Source organism: Mesoplodon bidens (assembly GCF_964165515.1).
Source record: "Mesoplodon bidens genome assembly, chromosome: 15".
Lineage (NCBI taxonomy): Eukaryota > Metazoa > Chordata > Mammalia > Artiodactyla > Ziphiidae > Mesoplodon > Mesoplodon bidens.
The window spans coordinates 81,599,976-81,614,718 of NC_138171.1; the positions used below are offsets into that span (position 1 = coordinate 81,599,976).

A 14,743-nucleotide genomic window follows, 5' to 3' on the forward strand; every position below is an offset into this window, starting at 1 on the left:
AACTCTGGCAGAAGACCTCAGACTTCCCAAAAGGCAAGAAACTCCCCAAGTACCTGGGAAGGACAAAAGAAAAAAGAACAAACAGAGACAAAAGAATAGGGACGGGACCTGCACCTCGGGGAAGGAGCTGTGAAGGAGGAAAAGTTGCCACACACTAGGAAGCCCCTTCGCTGGTGGAGATGGAGGGTGGCGGAGGGGGGAAGCTTCGGAGCCACAAACGAGAGCGCAGCCACAGGGGTGCGGAGGGCAAAGCGGAGAGATTCCCACACAGAGGATCGGTGCCGACCGGCACTCACCAGCCCGAGAGGCTTGTCTGCTCACCCGCCGGGGCGGGCGGGGCTGGGAGCTGAGGCTTGGGCTTCAGAGATCAGATCCCAGGGAGAGGACTGGGGTTGGCAGCGTGAACACAGCCAGAAGAGGGCTAATGCGCCACAGCTAGCCGGGAGGGAGTCTGGGGAAAAGTCTGGAACTGCCTAAGAGGCAAGAGACCATTGTTTCGGGGTGCATGAGGAGAGGGGATTCAGAGCACCACCTAAATGAACTCCAGAGACAGGCGCCAAGCCGCGGCTATCAGTGCGGACCCCAGAGACGGGCATGAGACACTAAGGCTGCTGCTGCTGCCACCAAGAAGCCTGTGTGCGAGCACAGGTCACTATCCACACCTCCCCTCCCGGGAGCCCATGCAGCCTGCCACTGCCATGGTCCCGTGATCCAGGGACAACTTCCCCGGGAGAACGCACGGCGCACCTCAGGCTGGTGCAACGTCACGCCAGCCTCTGCCGCCGCAGGCTCGCCCCACATCCATACCCCTCCCTCCCCCCGGCCTGAGTGAGCCAGAGCCCCTGAAGCAGCTGCTACTTTAACCCCGTCCTGTCTGGGCTAAGAACAGACACCAGAGGGCGACCTACATGCAGAGGTGGGGCCAAATCCAAAGCTGAACCCCAGGAGCTGTGTGGACAAAGAGGAGAAAGGGAAATTTCTCCTAGCAGCCTCAGGAGCAGCGGATTAAATCTCCAGTCAGCTCGAGGTACCCTGCATCTGAGGAGTACCTGAATAGCCAGCGAATCATCTCAAAATTGAGGCAGTGGACTTTGGGAGCAACTGTAGACTTGGGGTTTGCCATATGTGACTGACTGGTTTCTGATTTTTATATTTATCTTAGTATAGTTTTTAGCACTTGTTATCATTGGTGGATTTGTTTATTGGTTTGGTTGCTCTCTTTTTTTAAAATTTTTTATGTTAATAATATATTTTTTATTTTAATAACTATTTTATTTATTATTTTATTTTATTTCTTTTTTAATGCCTTTTCTTCTGAGCCATGTAGCTGACAGGGTCTTGGTACTCCAGCCAGGTGTCAGGCCTGAGCCTCTGAGGTGGGAGAGCCGAGTCCAGAACATTGAACCACCAGAGACCTGGCCCCACATAATATCAGTCAGTGAGAGCTCTCCCAGAGATCTCCATCTCAATGCTAAGACCCAGCTCCCCTCAACGACCAGCAAGCTCCAGTGCTGGACACCCCATGCCAAACAACTAGCAAGACAGGAACACAACCCCATCCATTAGCAGAGAGGCTGCCTAAAATCATAGTAAGTTCACAGACACCCCAAAACACACCACCAGACGCAGTCCTGCCCAGCAAAAACACAAGATCCAGCCTCATCCACCACAACACAGGCACCAGTCCCCTCCACCAGGAGGCCTACACAACACACTGAACCAACCTTACCCACTGGGAGCAGACACCAACAACAATGGGAACTACAAACCTGCAGCCTGCAAAAAGGAGACCCCAAACACAGTAAGATAAGCAAAATGAAAAGACAGAAAAACATGGAGCAGATCAAGGAGCAAGGTAAAAACCCACCAGACCTAACAAATGAAGAGGAAATAGGCAGTCTACTTGAAAATGAATTCAGAGTAATGATAGTAAAGGTGATTCAAAATCTTGCAAATACAATGGAGAAAATACAAGAAAGGTTTAACAAGGACCCAGAAGAACTAAATAGCAAACAAACAATGATGAACAACACAATAAATGAAATTAAAAATTCTCTAGAAGGAATCAATAGAATAACTGAGGCAGAAGAATGGATAAGTGACCTGGAAAATAAAATAGTGGAAATAACTACCACAGACCAGAATAAAGAATGAAAAAAATTGAGGATTGAGGACAGTCTCAGAGACATCTGGGACAACATTAAATGCACCAGCATTCAAATTTTAGGGGTTCCAGAAGAAGAACAGAAAAAGAAAGGGACTGAGAAAATATTTGAAGAGATTATAGCTGAAAACTTCCCTAATATGGGAAAGGAAATAGTCAGTCAAGTTCAGGAAGCATAGAGAGTCCCATACAGGACAAATCCAAGGAGAAACATGCCAAGACACATATTAATCAAACTATAAAAATTAAATACAAAGAAAAAGTGATGAAAGGGAAAAACCTACAGCCAAGATTACCCAGTAAGGATCTCATTCAGATTCGACAGAGAAATTAAAAACTTTACGGACAAACAAAAGCTAAGAGAATTCAACACCACCAAACCAGCTTTACAACAAATGTTAAAGGAACTTTTTTTAGCAAGGAAACACAAGAGAAGGAAAAGACCTATGATAACAAACCCAAAACAATTAAGAAAATGGTAATAGGAACATACGTATCGATAATTACCTTAAATGTAAATGAATTAAATGCTCCAACCAAAAGACGTAAAGTGGCTGAATGGATACAAAAACAAGACCCTTATATATGCTGTCTACAAGAGACCCACTTCAGACCTAGGGACACATACAGACTGAAAGTGAGGGGATAAAAAAAGATATTCCATGCAAACGGAAATCAAAAGAAAGCTGGAGTAGCAATACTCATATCTGATAAAATAGACTTTAAAATAAAGACTATTATAAGAGACAAGGAAAGACACTACATAATGATCAAGGGATCAATCCAAGAAGAAGATATAACAATTGTAAATATTTATGCACCCAGCATAGGAGCACCTCAATACAAAAGTCAAATACTAATAGCCATAAAACGGGAAATTGACAGTAACACAATCATAGTAAGGGACCTGAACACCCCACTTTCACCAATGGACAGATCATCCAAAATGAAAATAAATAAGGAAACACAAGATTTAAATGACACATTAAACAAGATGGATTTAATTGATATTTCTAGGACATTGCATCCAAAAACAACAGAATACACTTTCTTCTCAAGTGCTTATGGAACATTCTCCAGGATAGATCATATCTTGGGTCACAAATCAAGCCTTGGTAAATTTAAGAAAATTAAAATCATATCAAATATTTTTTCCAACCACAATGCTGTGAGACTAGATATCAATTACAGGAAAAAAACTGTAAAAAAAAATACAAGCACGTAGAGGCTAAACAATACACTACAAAACAACCGAGAGAGCACTAAAGAAATCAAAGAGGAAATCGAAAAATACCTAGAAACATATGACAATAAAAACACAGTGACTGGAGCAGAAGCAAGAAGAACTACAATCCTGCAGCCTGTGGAACAAAAACCACATTCACAGAAAGATAGACCAGACGAAAAGGCAGACGGTTATGTACCAGATGAAGGAACAAGATAAAACCCCAGAAAAACAACTAAATGAAGTGGAGATAGGCAACCTTCCAGAAAAAGAATTCAGAATAATGAGAGTAAAGATGATCCAGGACCTCAGAAAAAGAATGGAGGCAAAGATCGAGATGATGCAAGAAATGTTTAACAAAGACCTAGAAGAATTAAAGAACAGAGTTGAGCAATACAATAACTGAACTGAAAACTACACTAGAAGGAATCAATAGCAGAATAACTGAGGCAGAAGAACGGATAAGTGACCTGGAAGACAGAATGGTGGAATTCACTGCTGCGGAACAGAATAAAGAAAAAAGAATGAAAAGAAATGAAGACAGCCTAAGAGACCCCTGGGACAACATGAAACACAACAACATTCGCATTATAGGGGCCCCAGAAGGAGAAGAGAGAGCGAAAGGACCAGAGAAAATATTTGAAGAGATTATAGTAAAAAACTTCCCTAACATGGGAAAGGAAATAACCACCCAAGTCCAGGAAGTGCAGCGAGTCCCATACAGGATAAACCCAAGGAGAAACACACCGAGCCACATATTAATCAAATTGGCAAAAATTAAAGACAAAGAAAAACTATTGAAAGCAGCAAGGGAAAAACAACAAATAATGTACAAGGGAACTCCCATAAGATTAACAGCTGGTTTCTCAGCAGAGACTCTACAAGCCGCAAGGGAGTGGCATGATATACTTAAAGTGATAAAAGGGAAGAACCTACTACCAAGATTACTCTACCCGGCAAGGATCTCATTCACATTCAGTGGAGAAATCAAAAGCTTTACAGAGAAGCAAAAGCTAAGAGAATTCAGCACCACCAAACCAGCTCTACAACAAATGCTAAAGGAACTTCTCTAAGTGGGAAACACAGGAGAAGAAAAGGACCTACAGAAACAAACCCAAAACAATTAAGAAAATGGTCATAGGAACATGCATATCGATAATTACCTTAAATGTAAATGGATTAAATTCTCCAACCAAAAGACATAAAGTGGCTGAATGGATACAAAAACAAGACCCTTATATATGCTGTCTACAAGAGACCCACTTCAGACCTAGGGACACATACAGACTGAAAGTGAGGGGATGGAAAAAGATGTTCCATGGAAATGGAATTCAAAGCAAGCTGGAGTAGCAGTACTCATATCAGATAAAATAGACTTTAAAATAAAGAATGTTACAAGAGACAAGGAAGGACACTACATAATGATCAAGGGATCAATCCAAGAAGAAGGCAAAATAATTATAAATATATATGCACCCAACATAGGAGCACCTCAATACATAAGGCAACTGCTAACAGCTATAAAAGAGGAAATCGACAGTAACATGATAAGAGTGGGGAACTTTAACACCTCACTTACACCAATGGACAGATCATCCAAAATGAAAATAAATAAGGAAACAGAAGCTTTAAATGACACAATAGACCAGATAGATTTAATTGATATTTATAGCACATTCCATCCAAAAACAGCAGATTACACTTTCTTCTGAAGTGTGCATGGAACATTCTCCAGGATAGATCACATCTTGAGTCACAAATCAAGCCTCAGTAAATTTAAGAAAATTGAAATCATATCAAGCATCTTTTCTGACCACAACGCTATGAGATTAGAAATCAATTACAGGGGAACAAACGTAAAAAACACAAACACATGGAGGATAAGTATGTTACTAAATACCCAAGAGATCACTGAAGAAATCAAAGAGAAAATCAAAAAATACCTAGAGACAAATGACAATGAAAACATGACAATCCAAAACCTATGGGATGCAGCAAAAGCAGTTCTAAGAGGGAAGTTTATAGCTATACAAGCCTACCTCAAGAAACAAGAAAAATCTCAAATAAATAACCTAACCTTACACCTAAAGGAACTAGAGAAAGAAGAACAAACAAAACCCAAAGTTAGCAGAAGGAAAGAAATCATAAAGATCAGAGCAGAAATAAATGAAATACAAACAAAGAAAACAATAGCAAAAACCAATAAAACTAAAAGCTAGTTCTTTGAGAAGATAAACACAATTGATAAACCATTAGCCAGACTCATCTAGAAAAAGAGGGAGAGGACTCAAATCAACAAAATTAGAAAGGAAAATGGAGAAGTTAAAACAGACATGGCAGAAATACAAAGCATCCTAAGAGACTACTACACGAAACTCTATGCCAATAAAATGGACAACCTGGAAGAAATGGACACATTCTTAGAAAGGTATAACCTTCCAAGGCTAAACCAGGAAGAAATAGAAAATATGAGCAGACCAATCACAAGTAATGAAATTGAAACTGTGAATAGAAATCATCCAACAAACAAAAGTCCAGGACCAGATGGCTTCACAGGTGAATTGTATCAAACATTTAGAGAAGAGCTAACACCCATCCTTCTCAAAGTCTTCCAAAATATTGCAGAGGAAGGAACACTCCCAAACTCATTCTATGAGGCCACCATCACCCTGATACCAAAACCAGACAAAGATGTCACAAAGAAAGAAAACTACAGGACAATATCACTGATGAACATAGATGCAAAAATCCTCAAACAAAATACTAGCAAACAGAATCCAACAGCACATCAAACGGATCATACACCATGATCAAGTGGGGTTTATCCCAGGAATGCAATTATTCTTCAATATACACAAACCAGTCATTGTGATACACCATATTAAGAAATTGAAGGATTAAAAACCATATGATCATCTCAATAGATGCAGAAAAAGCTTTTGACAAAATTCAACACCGATTTATGATAAAAACTATCTACAAAGTAGGCATGGAGGGAACTTATCTCAACCTAATAAAGGCCATATATAATAAACCCACAGCCAACATTGTTCTCAATGGTGTAAAACTAAAACCATTTCCACTAAGATCAGGAACAAGACAAGGCTGCCCACTCTCACCACTCTTATTCAACATAGTTTTGGAAGTTTTAGCCACAGCAATCAGAGAAGAAAAAGAAATAAAAGGAATCCAAATTGGAAGAGAAGTAAAACTGTCACTGCTTGCAGATGACATGATACTATACATAGAGAATCCTAAAGATGCTACCATAAAGCTACTAGAGCTAATCAATGAATCTGGTAGAGTAGGAGGATACAAAATTAATGCACAGAAATCTCTTGCATTCCTATACACGAATGGCGAAAAATGTGAATGAGAAATTAATGAAACACTCCCATTTACCATTGCAACAAAAAGAGTAAAATACCTAGGAATAAAACTACCTAAGGAGACAAAGGACCTGTATGCGGAAAACTATGACACCGATGAAAGTAATTAAAGATGATACTAACAGATGGAGAGATATACTATGTTCTTGGATTGGAAGAATTAACATTGTGCAAATGACTCTACTACCCAAAGCAATCTACACATTCAATGCAATCCCTATCAAGCTACCATTGGCATTTTTCACAGAACTAGAAAAAAAATTTTCACAATTGTATAGAAACACAAAAGACCCCAAATAGCCAAAGCAATCTTGAGAAAGATAAACGGAGCTGGAGGAATCAGGCTCCCTGACTTCAGACTATACTATAAAGCTACAGTAATCAAGACAGTATGGTACTGGCACAAAAACAGAAATATAGATCAATGGAACAGGATAGAAAGCCGAGAGATAAACCCATGCACATACGGTCACCTTATCTTTGATAAAGGAGGCAAGAATATACAATGGAGAAAAGACAGCCTCTTCAACAAGTGGTGCTGGGAAACGTGGACAGCTACATGTAAAAGAATGAAATTAGAACACTCCCTAACACCATACACAAAAATAAACTCAAAATGGATTAAAGACCTAAATGTAAGGCCCAACACTATAAAACTCTGAGAGGAAAACATAGAACACTTTATGACATAAATCACAGCCAGATCCTTTTTGACCCACCTCCTAGAGAAATGGAAATAAAACAAAAATAAACAAATGGGACCTAATGAAACTTCTAAGCTTTTGCACAGCAAAGGAAAGCATAAACAAGACAAAAAGACCACCCTCAAAATGGGAGAAAATATTTGCAAACAAAGCAACAGACAAATGATTAATCTCCAAAATATACAAGCAGCTCATGCAGCTCAATATCAAAAAGACAAACAACCCACCCCAAAAATGGGCAGAAAACCTAAAAAGACATTTCTCCAAAGAAGATATACAAATTGCTAACAAACACATGAAAGGATGCTCAACATCACTACTCATTAGAGAAATGCAAATCAAAACTACAATGAAGTATCACCTCACACCAGTCAGAATGGCCATCATCAAAAAATCTACCAGCAATAAATGCTGGAGAGGGTGTGGAGAAAAGGGAACCCTCTTGCACAGTTGGTGGGAATATAAGTTGATAGAGCCACTATGGAGAGCAGTATGGAGGTTCCTTAAAAACTAAAAATAGAACTCCCATAAGACCCAGCACTCCCACTACTGGACATATACCCTGAGAAAACCATAATCCTGAAAGAGTCATGTACCACAATGTTCATTGAAGCACTATTTACAATAGCCAGGACATGGAAGCAAACTAAGTGTCCATTGACAGATGAATGGATAAAGAAGATGTGGTACATATATACAATTGAATATTACTCAGCGATAAAAAGAAACGAAACTGAGTTATTTGTAGTGAGGTGGATGGACCTAGAGTCTGTCATACAGAGTGAAGTAAGTCAGAAAGAGAAAACAAACACTGTGTGCTAACCCATATGTATGAAATCTTAAAAAAAAAAAAAGGTTCTGAAGAACCTAGGGGCAGGACAGGAATAAAGACACAGACGTAGATAATTGACTTGAGGACACGGGGAGCTGGGATGAAGTGAGAGAGTGGCCTTGACATATATACACTACCAAAGGTAAAACGGATAGCTAGTGGGAAGCAGCCGCATAGCACAGGGAGATCACCTCAATGCTTTGTGACCACCTAGAGGGGTGGGATGGGGAGGGTGGGAGGGGAACACAAGACGGAGAGGATATGGGGATATGTGTGTACATATAACTGATTCACTTTGTTATACAGCAGAAACTAACACAACATTGTAAAGCAATTATACTCCAATGAAGATGTTTAAAAAGTATCTCATAATTTATATTAAGTGACTGTAAAAGTAGGGAGAAATGAGTACAAATGAGACTGTCCAGCTTATTCTTCTTAGATCTGGGTTGAACCAAATTTTCTTGTTTTGATTTTGATCTTAATTAGGGGCTTTAGAAATAATATGATCATTTGAAGCCTGGAGAAAAAGTCAACCATCACAGGCACAGAAGTGAGAATAATTATAGTGTTTGGAAATTATCAGTAGTTCAATGCAACTGGAGAGCAGAGTATGTCTAACACAGAATCTTATTATTTTTTTAACTTATTTTATTGAAGTGTAGTTGATTTAGAGTGTTAATTTCTGCTGTACAGCAAAGCGATTCAGTTATACATATATATACATTCTTTATCATAGTCTTTTCCATTAGGATTTATCACAGGATATTGAATATAGTTCCCTGTGCTCTACAGTAGGACCTTGTTGTTTATCCATTCTTTATATACTAGTTTGCATCTGCTAATCCCAAACTCCCAGTCCATCCCTCCCCCACCCACCTCCCCCTTGGCAACCACAAGTCTGTTCTCTATGTCTGTGAATCAGTTTCTGTTTCGTAGGTAAGTTCATCTGTGTCATATTTTAGATTCCACATAATAGTGATGTCATATGCTATGTTCTTCTCTTTCTGACTTACTTCAGTTAGTATGATAATTCTGTTTCCATCCATGTTGCTGCAAGTTGCATTATTTCATTCTTTTTTTATGGCTGAGTAGTAACAGAGTCTTATTTTTAATGTTAGGACTTTTAATTATGTATTTCATACATACAGAAAGTGTAGAACATAATATGATATCCATGTACCTACCCCCATAGTTGATAGTTGTTACCCATTTGCCATATTTTTTCTAAATATTTTTTCTTTCTAAATAAATAAAATATTAACTATTCATTTAAAGTCTTACCTGTCCATCATTTTACCTTCCCTCCCTTATCAGAAATCATCATCATCTTGAAGTTCATGTGTCACATTCCTGTTTATGTTTATGGTCATTATTGCTTATGAACGAATCCCTACACTGTTGTATCTTTGTGCTTAAAAATTCACATAACAGTATCAAAGCAAGTATGTCCTTTTGTAACTCGATTCTGTTGTTCGACATTATGATTCTTATCTTTAGCCACAGGGCATAAATACACCATAAGCATAGTGGAGATGAGCATTCAGCATTGCACAGATAATCATTTATTCCACAAAATTTATAGATCACCTGAGAGTAAGTTGATGGTGACAGTTTTCACATTTGTAGCAAACGTTACTGCCATGCAGACAAGGCTGGACCCCAGAAGTTCAAATGAATAGAGAGAAAGGAAAATAAGGTTCTTTGCATCCCAGTCCTTCCATTTCTGAAGGTCAAGTGCTCTCTCCACCCTGTGGGACAGTGACTGGGGTAGCGCTACATGGTTTTTGGTGAAGTCCAGTGACTGCCCAGGAGGTGGTCTACCGGCTGGGGGTCTAGACTTGTGCAGGGATCAGGAAGCCGCATCTCCGAGCTTCCATCAGGGAACCCTGGTGATTCCTGTGTCCTAATCCTCTCCCGTCCCACTCCTGCAGATCTTTGCTCCTACTGGGAACTTTGGGACTTGGCTCACATGACTCTGTCCCCTACAGGCTGGGAGAGATGAGGGGTTGGGTGGATGACATCCATTTGGGTTTTTTCCTGTCCTGCCACCAGCATACCCCACTTCTGTTTCCTACTGATGTTCTAGTTAATTGCCAGTTGCAGTTTGATGGATGGGGTAATTTTTAACTTTTTGTACATTGTTAAAATAAAGGAACTAAAGGGGTGTTTGTTTTCAAGACACAAAATTGAGTCACCGATTTAATATCAGATATCCGTGAGCTATTATGTGTATCCCATCTCTCTTCTCTGTTTACTGTATTACTCTCAGAATGTCTCAAAGAAACTCCTTACATGCAGAAGCTCTCGAAACAGAGAAAAGGGACTATGTACACATTTTACTTTTGAAGTGGCACTTCCTTACTCAGTAATATCCTACCAGATTAAAGTTACATTGACCTCGTGTACTGTCAACTAATTATATTTTATTTCTGTTGCATTTCCAAGTGTGTAAAGCTAAAAGCAAGTGACTGCATGCAAATTACACTGCGTGAAGTTTTTAGGCCATGTTCAAATACTAACAGGTTTGATAAATATATTTGTCTAACAAGGGTAGGACAAAGAGCTCTCCGTTTACTGACATACTTTATCGTCTTTCTGCTGTACACCTCTCATGTGGCTGTTTAATAGAACATAAAGTCTAGGTATCCTGATGGAATCTCAGATCTTATTTATAGCTTGCTGCAAAGTAGCTTATTGTCATTTATTATTTCTTATTTGATTTATATAGCATCTTTCCACCAAATTGCCCATGGGTTTATTTACATAAAGAGTGCATTCACAAACACTCTCTCTCTCTCTCTCTCTCTCTCTCTCTCTCTCTCTCTCTCTCTCTCTCTCTCTCTCTCTCACACACACACACACACACACACACACACACACACACACACACACACACACGAACTCCACTCATTCCTGTCATGTAGTTAGCAGTGTAGCACCAAAAATCTGTGGGATGTTTTCTGTTTGTTTTTTGTTCCAAGACCATGTTTTGGGAAGGCATTTGCCATATTTCCTTTCACTTTAAGTGTCTATTGTTTGCCTCTAGGTGGATCGGATCATCTTCTGTGTCTTCCTAGAAGTTGACTTCAAAATCTACAAAAAGAAAATGAGCGAGTTTTTCCCTGCAGGTGAGTAAAGCAATTTGTTTCCTTTGAAATTGGAGGTTGAAAAAGTCAGGGCATCACTTAATAATTCTACTACTTTATTTTGCCTTTTAAATGTTGTTACAAGTATGATTTCCATCCACCAGTCACACCTGGCAACTTGTATCTTAGATTTTAAGATCTAAAGGAGGTGACGGGAAATCTAGGCTCTGGTCCTCTTCCTCTTACCAGGTCATTGTGTTGTCTTGGGGAAGTCAGTTTATCTCTTGAGTGAGGGGCTGGACCAAACGGCATTTCCTAAATTACATGACTTGTGATTTCTTCCTCACACTTGTAAGTTGTCCAGGCCTGTGCCTGTACCCACCGTGTTAAACGTGTTGGAAATTGTAAGCAGCCCATTTATATTTGTAGTCACAATTCAAGCTGTTCTTGCATTCCATCCCTCTTCTCCCCAGTTTTCTCTGCCCAAATTGCAATGAAGAAAAAGTCCTTTCTAGGGCAATCTGAAAAAGGTAGTCTTTCATCTTATTTCACACTTCTTTTTAGAAAGTAGGAGAAACCTCCAGGTTTTTAAAGAACCTTGAGTGAATTGATTTACCTCAACAGAATGTGTGATCAGCTGAACCTGGTTCATTTGAATATTGCCCCCCACTGTTCCTCTTCCAGCCTGTGAAGGCTGAGGCTTATTTAATACCTTGTTATTTTTATGGTGCCGTTTAAGTCCCGGTGTCCTAAGCACTTTCCTCAGCCATGATGAAGAATGGCTTCCAGGGAATTTCAAGCTACCATGAACATTGTTGGTGCCTGCCTTTCAGAGAGATTTTTTTTTTTTTTTGAGGATTTCATGTCCATCTGAAGTGGTCTTTCATGTAACCAGTGACTCTGGCAGGTAGAAAGGAGTGGATGATGGGTGCCGGTGCCCAGTCACTTTCTTTAGCAGCCTATTGGAGCCCCCCACCCCATAGAGAGGATGCCCCACCCACCTGCAGATCAGGGTAGGACATAGAGCTACAGGACAGCTACAGAAAACTGCTGGAGATGTTCAACACTGTGCAAATGATCAAAATGGGCTAAGTTCTCCTGGGTGATCTGAAGTCCTCCCTGATTTTATAATTGAAAGGTGAATCTCCTAAGTGTATTCCATTTGGGATTTTACAGTCTCCCCCAAGTGGAATGTAACATAAATCCAAAAGAATCCCATATGATAAAGAAGACCAGGGTTGTGGTCTTTTTGCTCCTTTTCCTCCTTCTCCTCCTTCCCCTCCTTGTTTCACTTTCATTCATTTTTTAAGCAACTCGGTGTTTTACAGAGTGTAAAGCATATAATAGCTGTTTAACAAGTAATTGTTGACATGACTTGAATTTAATAAATTCTCCTCCCCATAATCTCATGGCTTCTTTCTGTTTCAGTCTCCTTCTTCCATCCTCTCTCTTTATTTCCTACATAATCACAGTGAGCAGATTGTGCCTACACTTCTGCATTTTTAAGTATTCTTAAAAGAAAGTGTCCATTCATGTAAAAAATGCAACTTGCTATGGTGTGCAGTTGCAAATGTCTTGTCAGCATCACAGCATGATTTATAAGATTTTATAAATTTTGGATTCCCTGATATGTTTGGAAATAATGACATCATATTCATTTGTATGCCTCCTAAAATGAAAACTTGTTTTCACTCTAACATATGATAAAAATAATTGTATAAGTATGATCCATTGCTATTAAAACAAATCCATCCATCAGCAGGTGTTTCCAGTGATGCAAAGCCAAAAATCATATTACAAGTTTTTAAAAATGGGACAGTTTTAGTGGTCTAGAATATATTAATAACTATGCAAATAAATTATTGTTTGAGAATTACTACTTTAAATAAATCCAAAATGCATCTTAGCACTCAAGCGAGTGAAATAATAATAAAATCATCCCCAGTTTCACATCAGTGCTTTGAATCATGCCATGCTCATGAAATTATTTCCATTGCACATTTATAATAGTAAGTACATTTTTAAACTAAGTGTCAAAATCCTCCAATATTGTTGAGTATTTCTGCAATGCTGAGGCATCAGCCATTTGTAAATTCTAAATATGCACTATGAAGTAAAAGTGACTTCTAATGGAATATGTGACTGCTAATATAGATGATATACATTATCTGTTCACAATTTGAATTTATGGTTAATTCATAACCATACCATCTTTGATTGGAATATAATTTTTCTGACTTGCCATATATTCCCCCTGGAGTGACTTCAGAGTTTCTCTAACTAGTCTTCTTAACCATTCTGAATGCAATAATGATCATAGTTTAGGGGGAAAAAAAGGCATTTTTATATTAAACCAAATCTCTGTGTTTGGGGGTACTTTAATCCCATGTCTTTAAATTTCATAATTGAGACTCTAAGACAAAATGAGAAAACAATAAAAGTTAGTCTAGAAATGATCATAATAAAGATATAACACATGCATGACTACTACCTAATATTGATGTTAGGAATAATAGCTAACACTTAGGGATTGCTTTCTATCAGCCATCAGATATGTGGGCTAAACCAGTTACTCTTCATGATAACTCTAAGAAAGTGGCACCATCTCAACCCTCCTTTTTAGATATGGAAAATGATGCACACTTCAGAAAAGTGAGACATACAGCTAGGAAATAACAGCTGTATTTTAAAATCAAGGATGGTATCTGTCATTGCACAAGTGATACGAGCATCTTCAGAGAAGGCTGGGATGCATTTGGAGCGTTGAGAAAGTCTCCCTAATTTTATCTGATGCCTTTCACTTTTCTAATCTACCATGCTTCTCTTTCCTCTAATATCTGAATATTTCCTCATGAAACATTTTCTAATACGAGTCAGATTGGTACTTTATCATAGATTTCAAAATCAAATTCCATCCAAATCATCCAAGTAGTACAGTGCTATTATTTGTAGGCAAGTGGCACCAGGAAGCAAAAAGGACCATGGGAGAAGATGGAAAATGTGGAAAATGCCTGTATTAGTTTACCAGGGCTGCCAGAACAAAGTACCATAGATTGGATGAAATTTATTTTCTCACAATTCTGGAGACCAGAAGTTCAGAATCAAGGTGTCAGCTGGGTTGGTTTATTCTGAGGCCTTTCTCCTTGGCTTGTAGATGGTCTTCTTTGCCCTGTGTCTTCATGTGGTCTTCCCTCTGTGTGTCTCTTTGTCTTAATCTCCTCTTCTTCCAAGGACACCAGTCATACTGAATCAGGGTTCACCCAAGTGAACTCATTTTAACTTCATTACCTCTTTAAAACCCTATCTCCAAATAGTCACATTCTGAGGGACAGAGGGTTAG

At 39.0% G+C, this 14,743-nt stretch overlaps 1 protein-coding gene across 1 annotated transcript in view; it reads left to right on the forward strand.

The window, feature by feature from the left end:
- The window catches only part of MACROD2 (mono-ADP ribosylhydrolase 2), a 1,988,024-nt gene that overhangs the window by 1,785,828 nt on the left and 187,453 nt on the right, over window positions 1-14,743 (forward strand). Inside the window, exon 9 of the mRNA XM_081256147.1 lies at window positions 11,364-11,445. Within this exon, the coding sequence (XP_081112273.1) occupies window positions 11,364-11,445 (82 nt within the window). The remainder of the gene's footprint in view (window positions 1-11,363; window positions 11,446-14,743) is intronic.